Source organism: Palaemon carinicauda, chromosome 25, assembly GCF_036898095.1.
Source record: "Palaemon carinicauda isolate YSFRI2023 chromosome 25, ASM3689809v2, whole genome shotgun sequence".
Taxonomy (NCBI): domain Eukaryota; kingdom Metazoa; phylum Arthropoda; class Malacostraca; order Decapoda; family Palaemonidae; genus Palaemon; species Palaemon carinicauda.
In genome coordinates, this window is record NC_090749.1 from 767,894 (window position 1) to 789,404 (window position 21,511).

The window sequence follows — 21,511 nt, forward strand, 5'->3', positions numbered from 1 at the left end:
TGCTGCTGCTGACGTTGTGGTCTGAAAGGCTTGGCTGGGCGGGAAGAAAACCTAGATTTCTTCGCCTTTCCTTTCGGCTGGGGGCCTTCATCAGGGGAAGACTTCCTCTTAAGAGACAGGCCCCACTTAAGGAGAAGATTCCGGTTCTCAGTGGCTGCCTTGTCCACCACCTCCTTAACCACCTCACTGGGAAAGAGATCTTTACCCCAGATGCTGGATGAGATGAGTTTCTTCGGTTCGTGCCTCACTGTGGCCGAGGCGAACACAAACTCTCTGCAGGCCCTCCTCGACTTGACAAAGCTATAGAGGTCCTTTGTCACCGTGGCCAGATGGATCTTGGCCATTACCATGAACATTTCAGGCATCTTAGGGTCGCTAGCCATTGTCTCCATGTTTGTCTGGAGAGACATCGAGGCTGCCAGACGCTCCTTTGTCTCAAGTTCCCTCCGTAGGAGGAATTCAGACAACTTGGGAAGGTTTTCGCCGAACTGTTGACCTGCAATATCGGCGTCCAACTTCCCAACCGAGAAGGTGAGATGTACTTCCTTCCAGTCCTTGTTGTCCAACGGCAAGGCCAAAGACAAGGGCTTGCATTCCTCCAGGGATGGGCATGGTTTGCCAGCCTCTACCGCCTTCAGGATGGCAGCGAACCCTTTCTGCAGAAAGGGGAAGGCCCTAGCCGGAGAGGATACGAAGGAAGGGTGCTTCTTACTCAAAGCAGCAACTTTTGAGTTTGAGAAGCCCCTCTCCTTCAACGCAGACGCTAGTGCAGCTTGAGCCTTGGCGTGATCCAAGATGATCACCTCCTTCGGTTCCGTCTCCTCCTTCGAGGCCGGCTCCTTCTTCAGACGGACATAACAGTCCGGGTAGGCCCCTCTGCTGGGCCAGAATTCCACCTCCTCAAGGGGAACTGAACCCAGCTTCTCCGACATGACGATCTTCCCGACCGTCATCGGCATGTGCTCGGCATACCTCCACGGGTTGGCATCCGACCACACAGGAAGGTCCTTCACGTTGAGCTTCTTTGGAGGCCCACGTGACGCTGTAATCTTCTGCATCTGGAGCTCCATTGCAGCGGCCTTCTGACTATTCTCCTTCTGCATCTGTTGTATCATAACAACGATGGAAGAGAGCGCCTGTCCCAGCTCTGTTGGAAGAGCGAACGAAGTAGAGGGAATAGGTTCAGGGGCCTGAACCGGAACGTCTGATGGTACGTAATCCTCTTCCTCCACGGCAATCGGATCTTGATCCTCTTCCTCGCCCCCTGCGAGGAGGTCCTGTTCAGCACGGTCGGACAAGTCCGACATCTTGTCGTCCAGCTGGATGTCCTGCATGGCATCCGCAACATCCTCATCCACTGGGATCTGGACGAGAGGGATCTCCGGTCGAGGCTGGGGAACAACAGCGTCAGCAGAAGCCTTGGGAAAAAGGTACGCCCTCATCTTCTCATTAGGAAGATAAGGTCCAGTGGTGTTCTTCTGGAAACCCCTTACCCATATACGGAGCTTCTCCCTCGCTGCATCCCTTGACTCCGCCGACCTAGGGGATTCAAAAGCCTCAGATAGCAGGTTAGTACATACTGAACATACCTGCGGATCCCAGTAGCGGAGATCATCCTTGGAGGCTGCGCAAGCCGCGTGCCTCCTACACGAGACATGTCCGCAAAAGTTCTTGCTGCGGACATTGCAGAAGACGCTATCGCACTTCGGATGCTCCTCCTGTAAAAGAAGAAAATTTCCATGAATATCAAGTGAATTTCAATTCACATGTATATATGAGCATGTACAAAGAATAAGGGAAAGACACATACTTGTGAATCCCACACAATCACCTGTGGAAGCCCACCAGCCATTAAAATCAAATGGTTAGTCTTTGCTAGAATAACCAAAGATAATATTTCCCGAGGGAAATTAGGTGTAGCTCACACCTAAGGTAAGATTTTAACATTCTGGCTAAAGATGAAAAGAATTCTCTTTCCATCCCTGAAAGGCAACACCAAGTGACTGCACAAGGCAACACAAGTAGGTTAGAAAAGACAGTGTTGTAACCTACTATATCATGGTCTCCCCTGGCAAAATACACCATACAGGGAAGAACTGATACAGTGCATGAGGGTGGTGTGCCGGCCGGCTCTTGACGGTCAGTACCCCCCCCCCTTTTTTCCCAAGGTAGGTCTCAAGTATGCAACTTAAGATCACCCAGGTGGGGGAGAACTCCAGTTCCTATGCCTGAACCGGCCGGCAGTGGTTGCCGGTCCGTAGCTACCCGGGTGGCACCCAGCTGCCGGCCATCACTCTTAGTGGCCAGCAGACCGAGCGATGTAGCAGGCCGGCCGGCAGCGGTGAGCAAACCATGCCGGCTGGCATCCACACCAGGTAGCGCCCGGCTGCCGGCCGCCACTCATAGCGGCCGGCAGGTGAGCAAGGAGACCGGCCGGCAAAGGCATATAACCACCGCCGACCGACAGCAAGAGAACTAGAGAACACCCCCTACCCGACCGCCGGCCACTAGGCCGGCAGACGGCAGGGACAACACATAAGAAGACAACAGAATGGGTGCCGGGCTAAGAGGCTATGTACCTCAGCGCCCGACACCCGAAAGAGTGCTGAGAGGAAGGGGAGACACTAAGTCAGGCTTCCTAACCACTGCTTACTGAATCTACAGACAGCAGTGGGTGAGGGACCAAGGAAGGACCGGGCAGCACTCAAGGAATAGGGCCTCTGCCGGCCGACAGGGGACCACGTCAGCTCCCCATCCTAACCTAGGCTAGGTACGGATGTGAGACGGCTGACACAAAGGAAAACGGAAAAGACAGAAGGGAAGGACGGAGGGTCCTGTCCAACCTTGCCTAGGTTAAGGATCATCCCCAACTAAGAAAGCCCATCTCAGCCAGGGAAAATCCGGGGAGGGAGGCCGGCACTACTGGCTGCCTCCCTAAAACCAAAGCAAGGAAGGAATTGCTAATCCGGAAAGGGAACATATCCCGAACCCGGAACAGCAAAGAGGACAAGTCTGAGGGGTCACCGAGCGAAGGGATCATAACTACAGAAACCCTCCAAGGCGATCCAAGGAGGATGAACCTCCTATGCCCGTGTCAGGCAGCAAGGGAGACTCTGCCCCACGCCAGACCAACACGGACTCAGACTAATACACTGCTGTACTGTCCCTCTCTGAACCAAACCAGTTGGAACAGGAAGGTACAGTACCACTCCAGCATAGTTATATTTGAAAATTAATTCAAACAAACCACTAGAGTTAAGCCTAAGGCTTAAGCAGAGGGAAAGGGTTTGCGCCCCTTCCCCGAAGAGAAGGGAGCAAACGGGGAAAACAGAAAATATATCAATAGCCTAAGACAACCTAGCCTAGGCACTAAGAGAATCGATTACCTAAATCACCGAAACTCACTCCAATACTATCTTGGAAAAAACTCGGAAAAAGCTTATATGTATAACGTTGCCTAACGCTTTAATCAGTATAAAATCACACTTGGAAGACTAATTATCATGCAGGAAGTACAAGGGCCAACGACTAGGCTACGAAGACTAGTGTCGGTCAGCCTAGGCAAATCCTTCGCCAGGCGCTATACTATAGCATCATAAAAGAATTCCTAAATAAGCTAAGCAGCTAATTATTAAAGCGAAAGGGGCTGGGAACGTCGCTCTTGCTAACCAAATAAATCCTATTCTAGCGAGCGACAGCGTCCAGGACGCCTCCAGCAGGCAACAGCTCTTGTATCAAAGATAACTCTTTTAATTACTTTAATTTTAACCAAGAGCCTACATTTATACATAAAAGAAATGGTACTCAACTTATCCGAAGCAGAAGAAGTTGGAGAAAGCATAATTGAAGAGTAAATCCAAGATATTGGTAGAAAACACAGGGAAAACACCGAGTTGTATAGCTATGCAAAAAGGAATACAGATGGCGCCGCGAGCGGCGCAGGGCACGCTTACGAAACGGGGAGGAGAGATGCCTTACGAACGGCTCCCCCCTTTTTCTTATCGTTTTCGATTTCTTGCCATTTGACCCCTACGAAGTGTTAACTCTATTCGGGGTATAGATTGCTATGTGGCGTGTCAAGAATACGTCCGCTGATATTTACGATATCCGTAAGGTCTTTTTTAGGGATAGTCGCTCCAGGAGTTAGAATTCTGGGTACCTTAAGGTAAATTCTCTGGGAATATCGCCGTAGTTGTAATATACCCTAGGAAGCTACCTTAAAGGAACTTCCATCAGGACGACATGGCTTGAGCCCAAAAAAGATTATAATATGTGTGATAGAATATTTATAACCAAAGTATAGTAACAGGCTGGCCTTGAAATTGTCGTCTGCCCATTTCATGGAGTATATGATAAAAACGCTTTTTTTAAAGGAAATTTTGGGGTTTGCCATCCTTTACGCGGTAATATACGGTATATGTTTTATTAAAGCTCAGTTACCTGTTTAAATAATCGTAATTTTCCAGAATGCAATAATGCTTCCAAAATGAAATTGAATATTTGAGAGAGAGAGAGAGAGAGAGAGAGAGAGAGAGAGAGAGAGAGAGAGAGAGAGAGAGAGAGAGAGAGATTAGCTGTTGAAAAGTAATCAAATGTGACAGTTTCCAGTTAGTGACTTTCGTACAAAAATCACTGAATTCAGGTATCACCAGTTTTGCTGTACAGTATACTGTACAACAAAGGAAGGGCATAACTAGTTAACAAGAGATGACAACAACATCACAAATTAACTGAACATCACCAAGGAAACCCGGAAGATCTCATTCAGTCGAACATGTCTTTCTTGCTTGATCAAAATTCCATTCAACTTGTTTGTAAATGTCACATAAAGAATCATTTTCAAAGGAACAGACTCAATTCCAGTTAATCAAACTAACAAGAGAGAGTAAAACTACAGTCCAGCAAGTTTGGAAATTTGATCACTTTGTAACATCGTTCTCTCCTTTTCAAAAGAACACGACTTCCCCAATTCCTTACAATTTTTTTTTTTCTGTCACAAATTTTCATGTGTCTTTCCATGTATTTTCAAGGTAAATGCCATATCAGAGAGACTGCACTTAAAAGGTTTCTCCCTTTGTCTTAATATCTTAATTGGTTTTACTTTATATTAGTGATGAAATGAACACCAATCTGGGGTCTATGTTTGCACCTCTATACTCCACTAGCCTTGTATACGAGGCCTCTTATTAAGATGGTCACGGTTCCCTTGATGGCAGCAATCTGCACCTCATTGATGGTTGAGCAACTTGGTATCGCCTGAAGGTAATGTCTTAGGTTTTTCTTCACAAGTCCTGTTGCCCCCCCCCCATCACAGGTATTATTCCTATTTCTTTCAGTTCCCAAGTATTTAACAGATCATTCTTTAGTTCTTGATTTTTTATTTTCTGCCTCTCAGCTCTATTGAGGCCAAAATCACTGGGTACTGTCACATCCATAATCTCTGCTGTTTTTTTTTTCTTTATTCCAGATCACAATATCAGGTCTTATAGCACATCCTTCTATATATCTTCCAGTTGGAATTATCTCATCATAAAAGATGGTAATGTATCTGTTGGAGGTAGCTGGATTAGTCATCTTTGTATTTTTATGTTTGGAATTACTATCTGGCCCTCAGAGTATTTAGGACATATGGTGGTCTTCCACTTAACCATCTAGGCTAACAAGAATGATCCTATTTCCTCACTGATATTATATAATTCCAGACATTTAAGTATCCAGGAGTGTGGCACACTGTCAAATGCCTTCTTATAATCTATCCAAGCCATATTAAGGTTCCTTTACCATTTCTGAGAGTCTTCTAATATTGTGTTGTTAATTAACAATTGATCTTTGGTTCCAAGTTTGTTTCTTATACATCCCTTTTGTTATTTTTTCATATATTTGCCTTGATTTAGGTGTTCATAGATCTCATTTGCTATGACTCCTGTGAGCTATTTGTAGGCTGTTGGTAGACAGCAGAAGGGCCTATATTTGTAGGGGAGTTTGGTCTCAGAGCTCTTGGGAAGGAGTGGTGTTTTCCATTGTGAGCCATTCTGGTGATTCTTCTTCTCCTTGTACAATTCTTGAAAAGACTTGCTCATAGTGTTGGTGTAGTGCTGTGATCCTTTTTAGCCAGAAATTTGGAATCTTGTCTACTCCTGGAGTCTTAAAATTACTATCTTCTTTGATTTTTCTGGCTAACTTTTCTGTGGTGAACCTTATAGGGGGCATTTGTTGTTTCTGGCTGTTCTTCTGTCTAATGGTGTCAATCCATGAAGTCTCTTGGTGTTGTCTCTGGTCTTTAAACAGTGGCTTCCAAAACCTCTCCAGATCTTCCATGATCGGGGGTGTTCGTACCTCGACTGTTTCTTTTACCCCATTTTTATACACAATTTTTGGATTTTTACCAACCTGCTTGTTTATCTGTTTTGCTTTTATCCTATGTTCTTTGTTTCTTATTGTGCATCTAGGGCCTTTGCTTTGGCTTAGTGTTCTGCTAATTTTCCGCTCGTTTGTATCTATCCCATAATTTTTCTTTATTTTTCTTATTCTCTTCAGCAGGTTTTGAGTGATTTTGCTCTTTCATATACATGGACATTTGCAAAATCTCTGCCCTTAACTGGTTTATTTTATCATATTGTTTCTTCTTCCATATTGGCTCTACAATTCTTTTCTTTGGCTGGATTACTCCTGGTATGATCTTACTTTGTATGTACCAGGCTGCACCATAATTGATAGGGTTAATTTCTGTCAGACTTACTCCTGCCGGGACCATTCTAGCAAGCCTTGTGTTGACTTTATTCACCCAGGGTTTTAGTTCTTCATTTTCTTCAAGTTTGATCAGCTTAGTCGATATTCTATTAATATTGTTTTGATTTCAATTTTATTGGCCAGTTCCTCTTCTAATTCCTGTTGTTCTGGGTCAAGCTCTGTTTTGATGTTTCTTGGTCGCCTAGGTAAAGTGTGGCTTCCATTTCTTCTTGGTTCTGGTGATGCCGTCCTCACTTGTCTTTCTTGCCTTAGGGTTGTGGTGCTCTGAGGTGCTGGTGATAATGGTCTTTGCTGGACTTGATCTGTATTTTCCACAGCATTCCTCTATGGGGCATTTGTTGTTTTTTACCTTGTCTTAAACATCCTCCCTCATCTTTTAAATTTCGGCTTCATTAAAGTTTATGTGCAATGAAATTAAATTTCTGAGTGGTGAGGTTTAATCTTGATATACCAATCTTATTTGGGCAGTGATGATGGAATATTCTCTGCCCCTTTTTACATCCTTCTCTTTGTCCGGTAAACTTTACTTTGGCAAACTACATTGCCCATATCAATACCCATTCCTCATTTCTGTCCCCTCTACTTTTTCTATATTCTTGTTGTTCACTTGCCTCTCTTCATAGTCACTCTTTGCTTTAGCCTCAGCTTCCTTTTTTATATTTTATATTTCTTCTTCAGTGAGATATTTTGGAATTTTTTAAACTATCAATGTTAATAGTCACATATTGGTGGCAGCAATTTTCTCAGGTGGTAGATTGGAATCTAATTTTTTCCTCGAATGCTTGGTTTCTATTTCTGCCCCACCCCTCATACCTTGAGTAGGTGAAGCAGGATAGGAGCACTTTCTTCTCCGCAAGGGACCATTTAACACTTTGAAATAATCTTCTTTTCCTTTTGGTTCTTTGCCTTGATGGTTGCTGGGGCCCAGGATCAGGACTTTTCTGATCTGGTGGGGATCCCTGCTGGGTGCTCGATGCACGGATTGAAGTTGCACCATCGCTCTTAATAACCCGCCTAGTGCAGGAAAAATTTACGGGGACCGTTTATTCTGGTCGGTACCTTTCCAGCATCTTTGCTCATTGCTTCACATCTTTTTATTTGAGTTCCTCATTTTCCACAGCTTCTTATCTTATTCGAAGCTGCCCTCACCTTAATTATTCATAGGGAGGGGGTGCCCCCATTCGCAACCTGAGGGATGCGCTGGACGACCCGAGTGTGAATTTTATTATGATGTGTGATATTAACTCTCTGAGAAAAGGCTTTGTTACAGACACTGCACTTGAATGGCTTCTCCCCAGTGTGAATTCTATGATGATTTGTGAGATTAGATCTCTGAGAAAATGCTTTGTCACAGAAACTGCACTTAAATGGCTTCTCCCCAGTGTGAATTCTATGATGCGTTGTGAGATTAGCTCTCTGAGAAAATGCTTTGTCACAGAAACTGCACTTAAATGGCTTCTCCCCAGTGTGAATTCTATGATGCATTGTGAGAATAGCTCTCTGAGAAAATGCTTTGTCACAGAAACTACACTTAAATGCCTTCTCCCCAGTGTGAATACTATGATGCTTTGTGAGAGTAGTTCTAAGATAAAATGCTATGTCACAGAAACTGCACTTAAATGGCTTCTCCCCAGTATGAATTCTATGATGCTCTGTGAGAATACTTTTTTTAGAAAATGCTTTGTCACAGAAACTGCACTTAAATGGCTTCTCCCCAGTGTGAATTCTATGATGCTCAGTGAGATGATATTTTTGAGTAAATGCTTTGTCACAGATATTGCACTTGAATGGCGTCTCCCCAGTGTGAATTCTAAGATGCTTAGTGAGATAATTTTTTTGAGTAAATGCTTTGTCACAAATATTGTACTTGAATGGCGTCTCCCCAGTGTGAATTCTATGATGCTCAGTGAGATGAATTTTTTGAGTAAATGCTTTGTCACAGATATTGCACTTGAATGGCATCTCCCCAGTGTGAATTCTATGATGCTTTGTGAGACTACTTCTCTGAGAAAATGCTTTGTCACAGAAACTGCACTTAAATGGCTTCTCACCAGTGTGAATTCTATGATGCTGTGTGAGAGCAGTTCTGAAAGAAAATGCTTTGTCACAGAAACTGCACTTAAATGGCTTCTCCCCAGTGTGAATTCTATGACGCTCAGTGAGATGATATTTTTGAGTAAATGCTTTGTCACAGATATTGCACTTGAATGGCGTCTCCCCAGTGTGAATTCTAAGATGCTCAGTGAGATGAATTTTTTGAGTAAATGCTTTGTCACAGTTATTGCACTTGAATGGCATCTCCCCAGTGTGAATTCTATGATGCGTTGTGAGATTACTTCTCTGAGAAAATGCTTTGTCACAGAAACTGCACTTAAATGGCTTCTCCCCAGTGTGAATTCTATGATGCTGTATGAGATTACATTTATGAGAAAATACCTTGTCACATTCACTACACTTGAATGACTTCCTCCTGATGTGAGTTTTATAATGTGCATTAAGATCAACTTCCTTAGAAAATGTTTGGTCACATTCTCTGCATCTGAATTGGCCTCTAGTGTGAATTAGCTTGTGAGTGTTGGGGGGTTTAACTACTCCAATAAATTGTTTTTCATAATTCCCACCCACAAATGACTTCTCTCTCATATCAACATCAGCGTGAGATTTGGAATCAATTTCTTGACAAAGAGGTTTTTCACAGCCACTGTTTTCGATCTGCTCCTCCTTATTCTGTAAACCTTCTTTCCCTCTTCCTCTTCCCTTTCCTTTGTCCTCTTTCCTACTGGATCCCAACTGTATGCCACATTCCTCTTTCACACCTGTCTTTACACTCTTCTCCTCCTCCTCTTTATTGACTTCCCTTTTTCTGATTTGTAAATCCTCCTCACTCTCTGATGCATCAGAGTCGAAAGAATATTTCATGTCACCTTCGGTTGACTCAAATATTTCTGGCTCTGCTTCAAATTCTGGCTCTGCTTTGAATTCCATGTCTGGATCCATGAAAAGAGAGTCATCATCAAAGAGTCCAACACTGTCCATAAAATCATCATTTTCCAACTTGACTGCAGAGCATGAAAAGGAATCTTCAATTTCGCTTTTTATTGAAATTTCTGATGATTCAGAGTTTTTCATCCTCTCCCTATTACTGGATGACCTCCTCTGCAATAATATCTCCAAGAGTGTCCAAAGATAAAGTTAATACTATACTTACAATTCTTACTGCATGAATCTACACAGACCTTTCTTCTTTTTTCCCATTCCTGTATCTCTTCTTCTTCTTACTTTTTCTCAGTCCTGTATCTTTTGCAGATATCTTCGATAGTTTACACAATCTTGTAACAAGAGGTGGATGATTATTTCCTTTGAGATGAAAATTCTGAAATAATAAGAGAACAACTATCATTGGAAAAGGGTAAGAGGAAAATGTTTTCTGAAATAAAATGACAATTTTCTAAACTAAAATAACAAAATTTTTAAGGTAATTTGTATTTTTTCCAATCCATAAAAACCTGAGTCCTTTATTTGGGGAGACTCACTGATTAGATGGCTGGAAATCCCATTGAAACCAAATCTGGAAGGTTCTGTAACTTTCCTGGAACTGTTCCAGTCCTGATCTGTGGAGAAGCAAAGAAAGACCGCTATCGCCCCCTATCTGTTTCTAATAAGAGAAAGTGATAGGCCCTGGGTCATACATGAATATTACCATCCATATAAAGAAAATTTGTAACCCCTACAGGGGACGTTAGCAAGAATCACATACCAAGTATAAGAATAATGGGCTGGTAGGGTCGCGAGGTAGCTGTTAGGTACTAACAGAAGGGCAAGGTGAGTATAAGTGCCTTTATTCAACAAGATAACGAGCTTATATACAAACGGTTGAGGGGAACCATGGCACAAAAATTCAAAAAATTTGAAACATGCAATGGCAAACATAAATAGGTTTTTCTATTTGTGGGAGAGAGTGAAAGATAGAAAAAAAAAGAGCAATAGCATTACAGCGTATGAGAGTGTATGAAATAAGTGCAGTACATGACTCCCCCCCCTAAAAAATACATACATGTGAAATAGAGTGCTCTGTTCTAGAGAGATGAACGGTAAGCAGGAGATAGGCAGGTTTTAGACCATTAATGAAGATCCAATCTTCTTTGCCATAAATGGTAATTTAAAAAGCCTTTGGTTTGCGATGGACAATGAGGAAAAGGCCCTTGTAAGGGGGTGTCAGCAGTGGCTTGCTAGTGTTGGTACACACGAAGATATGTATTCCAGTGTTTAAATCTTTCGGTATGTGTTGCCTTGCTGGGGGCTTGTACGTCTGGCGGAAAGGTGTAAATTTTCCCACAACGTGAGGTAAGCGCTGGAGATTGTCGGAGGAGGTTGCAGACGGAAATCATTTACCATGGATGACCAACGGGTCACCATACTCCATTTCAGTTGCCGAGACATTGAGGGTGTCCTTAGGAATGGCCCTTAATCCCAGGAGGACCAGGGAAGTTGAGTAATCCATTTGGACCCATTGCAGAGGGGCATCAGTATTATTATTATAATTATTATTATTATCATTATCATTATTAGCTAAGCTACAACCCTATTTGGAAAAGCAGGATGCTATAAGCCAAAGGACTCCAACAGGGAAAAATAGCCCAGTGAGGAAAGGAAATAAGGACATAAATAATATATGACAAGTAATACAAAATTTAAATAAAATATTTTAAGAACAGTAACAACATTAAAACAATAGAATATTTTAAGAACAGTAACAACATTGAAAGAGATCTTTCATATCTAGAAACTATAAAAACAGGCTTATGTCAGCCTGCTCAACATAAAAACATTTGCTGCAAGTTTGAACTTTTAAAGTTCTACTGACTCAATTATCCGATTAGGTGGATCATTCAGCAAATTAGTCATAGCTGGAATAAAACTTCTCGAATACTATGTAGCATTGAAACTCATGATGGAGAAGGCCTGACTAATAGAGTTGTCTGCATACCTAGTATTACGAACAGAGTGGTATTGTCCAGGAAGATCTGAATGTGAAGAATGGTCAGAATTATGAAAAATCTTATGCAACATGCCTAACCAACTAATTAAAATACAGGAGAACAAAATGCAAAACAAGGTAAATTCAAAGAATTAAAACACTTCTTCAGAATAGACTAACCATTGAAAATCTTAAAAGACTTTCTCAATAAACCAATTTTTTGTGTAACTGAAGAGACAGACCTAATGTGTTTCTCAGAAGTAATTCTTCTGATACTCATACAAGCCCTACGCGATTCATCAGGGATTATAATTTTGGCAAAGATGAAAGTAGCTATAAGACTTTTAGTGAGGTGGAGCTACCCCACCGCTAGTTAGCAGGGGGTAAGCAGGATAGCCAGCCACCCCGCTCACACACACACCTATGTTGTCTAGTTACTTTTTACTTTTGGCTCAGCAAGACAAGACAAGCGTCTCTTTCCTCTCCAACTGTTTCTTCTAGGCTTTGACTTACTTTGTTTTTGTTCTTTTTCCTTATTACACGATTCCGAGTATTTCTGTTTTCTACAGCACTCTCTACCTCTGCTTCTTTGTTCTAATGCTACGGCAAAGGAACAAGGGCAGTGGCAAACTGGGTGCCTTCGGTCATTCCAGTGGGGGGGAGGATCCCTTCGGGGTGATTTGAGGAGGGGAAACCTAGATCTGGGCGACCTAGATTGCAGATGTCACGTAGTAAAAGGCTACCACCTATCTCCTTGAGGAAACACCTGATCCCCATAGAGACAGGTGCCCTTGGAAATAGGGTGAGAGGAGTTGGCCAGAGACCTGGTCGCGTGCCCTCATCGTCTCGCTGGGCGCCCAGTACGCCCAAATGACACTCCACTAGGTTACGATCTTAGGAGTAATGTTTGCCTACAACTTAAAATGTGAGACGAGTAACATGTGAGCCCCTCCCTCTTGCTTGACTTGGATAGAAATTAAGCTTGTAATATTTAGTTAATAAACCAGATTTGAGACTTGAGATAAATTGCTATTCTACTGATAGAAGAAGATTAACAGTGACTTGCTCTGTTTCCCTTACTCCCTGAGTGTGTCTGTAATTTACAAGAGATTCATTGTTATTTACAAATTATAAGTATTTTACAGTAAACTGTTCTAGTAATTTGAAAGTCAGAAAGAATATTTCCTCTGTTATGTAATTAGAGAGATTTAGAGTTCTGTTGATGATTTACTTAAAGAGATACATTCACTTTAAAGAAGATTTCTCCTCATGTTTCTGTGAAAATTAACTTAGACAATAAGTCCTCTTTACAATGTAAAAGTCGTCTAATTTTCTGCCTCCCATCATCTATCAATTAACTGCCACAAACGTAGTGATAACTCTTCTTCTTCAAGGGTTTCTTTGAAGCAGAAGAAACCCAAGACTTCTTCCCCTTCCTGACCTTCCTCCAAAGCTCCTGTCTAACCACCCGTCAACCTCGGTCCTTGAGAGAAGGTGCTGCCTCCCCTAGTGAGGTGGCCTCGGCTCTCGCCTAAAAAGCCTTTTCCTGTCAAGGACAAGAAAGGCACAAAGTCCTCCCGCAGAGGCAAACAGCAGAGAGGTGGCGGCAGAAGACTTAAGCTCTAGGAAAGGCGATCCCCCAGCTTGTCCACCTGTGGGGGGATGCCTATAAAGCTGCTGGACAAGGTGGATACAGCTCGAGACCGAACCCTGAATGGTCTCCATGATTTGTTCAGGGTATCGTGTCTCATTCATTTCATTTCTCCCTCCTCTGACAAAGAATCCAGTGCTAGTAAGCTCCTTTGCAATGGGATCAGCATAGGGGCTAGCCCTTTGGGAAGAAGTCCAGATCATGTTGGAGAAGGGTGCTCTCCAGGAGGTCCTCGACAGGTACCCAGGCTTCTTCTGTCGACTCTTTCTTGTGAAAAAGGCATCTGGAGGCTGGAGACCAGTCATCGACCTCTCGGCTCTGAACAAGTTTGTCAAACAGACTTCGTTCATCATGGATACGGCAGACATGGTCAGACAACGGTAAGACCACAGGACTTCATGAGTACACTGGATCTAAAGGATGCATACTTCCAGATCCCACTCCATCCATCTTCAAGGAAGTATCTATGGTTCAACATCGACAACAAAATATACCACTTCAAGGTGCTTCAGTCTTTCCATAGCACCTCAGGTCTTCATAAGAGTGTTTGCCGTAGTGTCATCTTGGGAACACAGGATCCTCCGTTACCTGGATGACTGGCCGATCATAGCACACACAGTGGCAACCCTACTTCAGCACCGAACAAACTTTTGAGGCTTTGCCAAGATCTGGGGGATCGTGGTAAACCTCGAGAATTCATCCCTGCTTCCCACTCAAAGACTGGTATACCTGAGCATGATTCTAGACACCAAACTACAAAAAGCCTTCCCATCAGACAACAGGGTAGTGAGGCTAAGAAAGGTCGCAAGAAATCTTCTCAGACAAGAAGAATTCCCAGCCCAGAGGTGGCTATGTCTCCGCGGACACCTATTATCCTTGGACCGTCTGGTTCCCAACAGTCACCTCAAGATATGATTCCTCTGGTGGCAACTGACGTCCAATTGGAATCAGGCCTTAGATTCCCCGGACACTCTGATCCCCATGGGACCAGAGGAAAGGACAGACCTCGGATGGTAGCTGGCAGACAAGAATCTGCTGAAGGGTGTCGACCTTTTCATCCTTTCACCCAACTTGATGCGGTTTTCGGACGAATCAAAGGAAGGGTGGGGGGCCCATGAGCTGCACCACACAGCCTCAGGCCTCTGGTCAGTACGAAAAGTACCTTTACATAAATCTCCTTGAGATGAAGGCTGTATACCTGGCCCTTCAAGAGTTCTACCAGTTCTTGGTGGGTCCCTCGGTGGTGGTGATGAGCAACAACACCACGATAATGGCTTACATAAAAAAGCAAGGAGGTACTTTCTGACAGCCCCTATCCCATCTAGTAGTAGAAATACTGAGATGGGCGTAAGTCCACTCGCTCTCACTATCAGATCGCATTATGCCCGGCAAGAGGAATGTTCTCGCCGAAAATCTGAGCAGGGCATTGCAGATATTGGGTTCCGAATGGTATTTGGATTATCTAGTAGCCAACAAAGTCCTGACTTTGTGGAGTTTACCAACTGTGGACCTGTTCGCAACATCCCTGAACTTCAGGCTACCGCTGTACTACTCCTCAGATCCGGACCCCAAGGCTTTCTGGCAAGATGCGTTCCAATAGCGGTGGGACAACATCGACGTCTACGCATTCCCACCATTTTGTCTGATAAGAAGAGTACTCAACAAGGACAGAAAATCAGTCAACCTTTCAATGACCCACATAGCTCCACTATGGCATCATGCAGAGTGGTTCCCAGAACTTCTGCAACTCCTGACGGACCTGCCGAGAGAACTTCCCCCAAGACACGATCTACTCAGACAATTACATGCCAACATTTTCCACCAGAGAGTAACTTTGCTATCTTCAAACCTGGACACTATCCAAAATCTCCTCTCGCAGAGAGGATTTTCGCAACAGGTTGCAAAGTATAGATATAACATACTGTGCAAGAGACAACACATAAGAAGTTGCGTCATGCTTCAAGAATATGCGTAGTGGCGTAGGCTACGAGTCGTCTGAACAAAAACACCGAAAATGACAAATTCGGAGATAATTTGTATTTTTCCTAATAATACAAACCTTTAGCTCTTTATTAGGGGTACTACTTTCAGTGAAGCTGAAAGGACAAGCCATTAAAATTTAGCGAGGGTTAACTACCCATCCCGTTAGTTATCAGGGGGGGGGGAGCTTACCACTCCTCCCACTCACACATCTGTGATTAAGCTCACTTTGCTTGGAGGTAGCACTTAAAAGTGGGATAGGGTTAGCAGGTTAGTTTGCATAAATAGCTAAAGGTTTGTATTGTTAGAAAAATACGAGTTATATCCGAATTTGTCATTTGTTCTGTAACTGGAATACAAACCAACGCTATTTATTAGGGGTGACTCACCAATTAGGAGGATGGATGTACCTGCCAAACTGGCTTTTTGGCTACCCGGGGACTCCTTATTCTGAATAGGTAAGTATCAAAAATAAGGAGTACCTACATTTCGGTAAACCATGCTACGCAAGGTCTGCGGCCTACGCAAAATTTGAGTTGAGATAAGTAGTGTACCTCTCAAAGTAAAAGTTATTCTGAGTCCTTGTGGGAAAAACTACTGGACCAAGACTTTCCCAATACCACCTCGTCAGGGTATGGGGACACAACAGTGTTGACACAATACTAGGAACACAAAGGAACATGGTTTACCTGCAGTGGTTGAGGCCAGCTTATGCAGAGAACCCAGGCTGCTGATTTCCTCATGAGAGGGGAGGGTGAAAAAAAAAAAAAAGTCATTCCCTTTCATTCACGCAGACTAAAGCCAGATAACGGTACCCTCAACCTTCTGCTACTTATCCAATAAGGAGCTTGAGGTATTCAACCGGCTGTTGTGCAGCCACCACAGGACCGATAGAGATCGTATCAGGTTCCTGTAGATCACGTCTTGCAGGTAATGGGCTGTGAAAGTCGTCTGGTGCATTCACACCCTGGCTTATAGAACCTACGTCACTCAGTAATCTGCTTTGACGGCCAGAGGCGTTACTATGCCCCTGATGTCGTGGGTTGACATGTTGTAGGAGGATCTGGATTCAGAGTGTACTTAATGACTCTGTAAATCCAACAGAGATGGTGTTCTTGGTGATCCTCCTATTGTCTCTCCAGGTGCAGACAACAAGCGAATTCACCTAAGTGGGCTGTTGCCATTCTCTTGAGATACAGCCTCAAACCTCTCCCTGAGTACAGTAACAGATGATCTAGATCATCAGTTACAGAGCAGAAACTTCTTGTTCGGAAGGGGTCGAATCTAAGGTCCGTCACCTCTGGAAACTGCGTCTTGGCAAGAAACTTAGGGACGAAACTGAACGTTGCCTCTCACCCTCTCCTTGAATGGGCGATGTCAAATGAGAGACCATGAAGTTTATTGACCCGTTTGGCCGCGGTCAAAGCGAGTAGGAACAGTGTCTTTTAAGCCAGGTGGAGATCTGTTGCCTGGTGTAGTGGTTCGTAGGGAGGTCTCCTTAGAGACCGGAGAACTCGAACCATGTTCTGAGGGGAGGTCTCAATTCCGACTGATGAAAGGCAAATTTGTAAGTCCATACGAGTTGGGAAAGATCTAGCAACGAGGGGATATCCCTTCCTTTCAGTTTTGAAGGCAAGGCTCAAGGTTGAGTGATCGTCTTTCACTGTCGAAACTGAAAGGAGTCTTTACTCATGCAAAACTCGAGGAATCCGTTATTGCTAGAATAGCGGCATTGAGTGGAGAGATACGCTTTTCCATGACACCAATCACAGAACACATACTTTGCCTGGTAGACTGTTGCTGAGGATTTCCTGATATCCAGACAACCTCTTCGCAACTTGTTGCGGAAAACCTTTCTGAGTCAAGAGGTACTGGGTAGTCTCGAGGAGTGCAGACATAGCAAAGCTATAGCTTGTGGTGGATGTCGATGCGCGGTTGTCTGAGTAGATCATGTTGTGGAGGGAGTTCTCCTGGAGGCTCCGTCAGGAGCTGCAGAGGGTACGGAAACCATTCTGCATGATACCACAGCCGAGCTTTCACAGTCATTGAGAGGTTGACCAATGTTCCGACCTTGTTGAGTACCCTTCTCATCAGACAGAAAGGGGAAAGACGTAAACGTGGTTGTTGTCCCCACCGTTGTCGGAATGCATCTTGCCCGAGAGCCTTGGGGTCTAGGGCTGGGGAGCACCGGGAGCCTGAAGTTCAGGATCGTTACGAGCAGATCAACAGTTGGAGAACTCCACAAAGTCAGGACTTTATAGGCTACTAGGTGATCCAAAGACCATTCCGTACACATTATCCGAGAAGCTCAGCTCAGATTGTCGGCGAGAACATTCCTCTAGTCTGGAATGAAGCGGGTAGATAGCAGTACTGAGCGGACTTTGGCCCATCCTAGTATTTCTACTGCTAGATGGAATAGAGGCTGCGAGCAAGTTCCTCCTTGCTTGTTGATGTGAGCCACTACTGTGGTGTTGTCGCTCATCATACTACTGAGTGGTCTGCCAGGAACTGAGGGGACTGTTGAAGAACCAGAAAGGCTGCCTTCATCTCTAATAAGATTTATGTGAAAGTACTTTTTGGGCTCGAGCCATGTCATCCAGATGGAAGTTCCTTAATAGCATATTCTACTTGGGATATTTTTGCGAGTGATATACCAAAGAAATTTTACCTTAGAGGTATCAAAGGGGTTCTAACCTCTGGAGTGAATATCTCGAGAGATATCGTGTATAAATCAGGCACGTGTTCATAACAAGCCATGGTTATCCTTCCCCAAATAGTTAACCATGTCTCGAAGGATAAGGGATGGGGTAGGATACGTGGGTGAGAGAGCCGCTACAACTCACGATCTTAATGTGCTCCAACTAACACGTTTCCTATCGAACCATTCCCTTTCGCAGACGCCATCTTTGACGATTGCTTTGAGTTTTTCTGCCTGTTTTCTTAGCTTCTTGAGGGATTTACGATCATGAATGCGTCCTCTTCTTCCTCATTGATAAAGTTGAGTACCCTTTTCTTGTGTGTTGGAGAATTCCGCATCCCCACCAAATTTTTCTTCAATTTGCATGCTTTTATTGTTCAGTGGACGGCATGCGGTCGGCACTATTGCATCATGTTTCCAAATCGCTCTTTTACAGTGTGGTATAATTATGGGTATCCCAACCCCTTTTTATGATGTTTCTTGTGTTTTTTTTATCAGCATTGACTTAGGCTAGCTCCACCCTGGCCGGCAATCATGCTTGGTAAATTATCACTTGTGCACCAGCCCCTTCTTTCACCTAACCTTAATGGTTTTGTGAGGCTGCCCATCCTCCCATGCTGTCGACTCATCACAGCAAGGAGCTGCGGCTCTGAAGGTCCCTCTGGGAGTTGGATAGTGTTTTACAGTTGTACTAGGGCGACTGTTTTCACTTTCCACTTGACCTATATGTTTGGCGAGGCGGAACAGGTCTTGGGGACTTGTTCCCTGTGTTTACTTCTTGTTTATCCATTGGAACGCATTACCCCCTGTTCTTATGCTTCCCTCTTAGTCTTTAGTAGGCTATGCCTGGTTGTAAGGACTTGTTCCCTGTGCTCTATCACTGCAAACCCCTTGGAACACTATTTCTGTTCTTATGTAGCAATTAGGCCTTCCTGTCATGCCGCCAAATTCTGAGTCTCATATCACCACACCGTTTCCCCTTACCCTTGTGCTTGTTAGTGTGTCTACCTGCTGTGGAACTTTGTTCCCATCCCTGTCTAGTCCCATGGCGGATGAAGTATGCTTCGCCTCCATCCTTGGACAGGATAACTTGTAGGTTATCTTTACTAGCCCTAGGTGGGCGAGATTTTCTCCTTCCCTGGACTAAATCTCTCTGCCACCTTTGAGTGTTTTCTCTGCCCCTTCCCCTTCCTAGTTAGGCAATATCCTGACTGTACTGGGAACTATGTTCCTCTTGTCTAGTCATCTTAACCTAGCTTTTGAGCTTTCCCTCACCCGCTGGGTAGGCTAAGATTGCCTGCACAGTTCTCCCTATGGCCTAACCCTATCTAGGTGTATAAAGTTGGTACCCCTTGGGGTCTTCATCTGCCACCTTGGCAGTTGCCTGTTCTGTATCTGCAGCTTCCCTTCCTGTGCTATGTCCCTCTTGCTGCCGAATCTCAACTCCCTTGCCTAGTTAGCCTATCTTGGCAGAAGAGTCGCCTTCTGTCTCTGCTTCCAGTCTTGTCAGCTTGAGTTCTTCTAGCACTGGCTGTGTGTTGGCTATGGGTCACTCCCTCTGCCGCCTTAGACTAGTTATCTTCTGTTTCCTATCCTCTTACATATCTGAGGAACATTGTCCTCTGGAGTTGGTCGGTTGGATCCCACCTGGTTGTCAGAACATCCTTTGAATTTCCAATTCTCAGCATCCTGGCCGTCTTGTACGGCTCTCATTATCTTACTTGCTAAACCCCCACTTTTTATAAGCTAATGATAATGATCAGATCTTGGCAGGTTCTCTTATTAGCTGCTTTTCCTTACTGTACTTCCTCTGAGTGTGGACCCTTCCCTAGGGGTTTGTTCACTCTCTCTCTGTCAACTTTACAATGCCTCTGCCGCTTTGTGTCTACATGCCTGGGGTACTGACAGGTCAGTCTTTATCTTGGCTACTAGAAATAGTGGCCGCCTTAACGTAGCTGCTGCCTCTTCGGGGGCAGCTGTTGCTGGTCTAGCCAGTAAGATGAGTGAACTTGCCTTAGGTTGTTACAACAGACCTACTCTGGAGGTTCTGGTGTCCTTTTGATGTGAACCTTTCCTCTATATTCCTACCGCACTGTCACTAATAGTTTGCTTCATAAATCTCCATTGATTTCTGAGGTGTTTGGCATGTGTGTTGATTATACGATAATCTTTAGCCATATTTAGGTGGTAGGTTTATTTAGGTTAGGATTTATCTTAACATTATTTTATGCATACCTTCCATATGTTTACTTAATTTTAAATAGGTATAATTTTCAATGATGTATACTCATTGAAATTTTTCTTCTTTACAGGTCGTTGATGACAAGAATGAAGTCTGAAGAAGCTCCGTTATTGGGTAAGAGTCTTCCAGAAGAGCTCTCAACAAGGTGTCCCTTATCTTCCTTACTTGGAACTGAATGAACTCCTCTTTCACAAGGCTGAGGTGACCTCTGTGTTTGGTCAACAGTTAGCGACAGGTCAACTTCCGCCAGTACCAGCAGATCATGCGGATGATGAAGTTCGGGACGCTCTGAAAGTCATTAGTTTGGACGCCGACAACATGTCGTCAACTTCTACTGTGTCGTCAGAGAGGGAGAGGATTCTGCTGACCATGGAAGCCTTTGAAGTGTCATTGGATATACATCGGGTGAGTACAGTTCCCAGTGGCTTTTTATTTTGTTCCCCCCTCCCTGCTTCTGAAGCCCCAGGTTCCACCTCCATCCCTTTTCCTATGTTAGACAAACCTTCGTTTCCTAGTAACTTGGAACTTATAGAGTTCATGAAAGGTTTCATGGAAACCTAACCGCCAAACATGAACGTTCTCAAGCGGACTTCATGAAGAGGATAGAAGCTTTATAAAAGGTACCTGCTTCTAAGGCTCCCACAGCTTTGAACTTACCAGAATGCACAATTAAGAACCCTTGGTGTTATGGTGAGAATATGGCCTTAACTGAAGGGTACCTCCATATTGGAGAGGGTTTAGGTTCCAAGCCAGTCTCGAACTTGGAATTCTTCCCATCAATCGATAGTTATCCCTAAGGAAACAATCCTTCTGGTCCATGGCAAGGCTTAATCCCTTTTGGTTAGGAAGTTAAAGACGGCCGAATTCACTGAGACCCAACTTTCTGCCTTTGGAGGGAAGCAAGCCACCTTTGTACCCCCAAAGGATACGGTCTTCCCTTTCCTCTCTAAAAGCTTAGAGGCTGTAAAGAAAGCAGTAATGGAGGGCAGACCATCCCCAGTGCAAACCAGTCTCTCTAACCCTTCCTTATGATTCGGACAGTTGGGAGGACGACCAACATACCTTCACTGTTGGAAAACTAGATAAAGACATCAGAGGAAAGCAGTTTAATGAGAAACTGCCTAGAATTCCCAAATCCTTATTAAAGGGAGAATTAGAAGATAAAGAAAGACTATCTGCCTCTTTATCCTTCCAATCTCATCTAAAGATATT

The 21,511-nt window shown here is 44.0% G+C and overlaps 1 protein-coding gene across 1 annotated transcript in view; it reads right to left on the minus strand.

Annotated features, from left to right (window-relative positions):
• The window catches only part of LOC137618607 (zinc finger protein 91-like), a 533,834-nt gene that overhangs the window by 79,884 nt on the left and 432,439 nt on the right, over positions 1–21,511 (minus strand). Inside the window, exon 5 of the mRNA XM_068348718.1 lies at positions 7,914–10,123. Coding sequence (XP_068204819.1) covers positions 7,914–9,879 — 1,966 coding nt within the window. The 5' untranslated portion in view covers positions 9,880–10,123. The remainder of the gene's footprint in view (positions 1–7,913; positions 10,124–21,511) is intronic.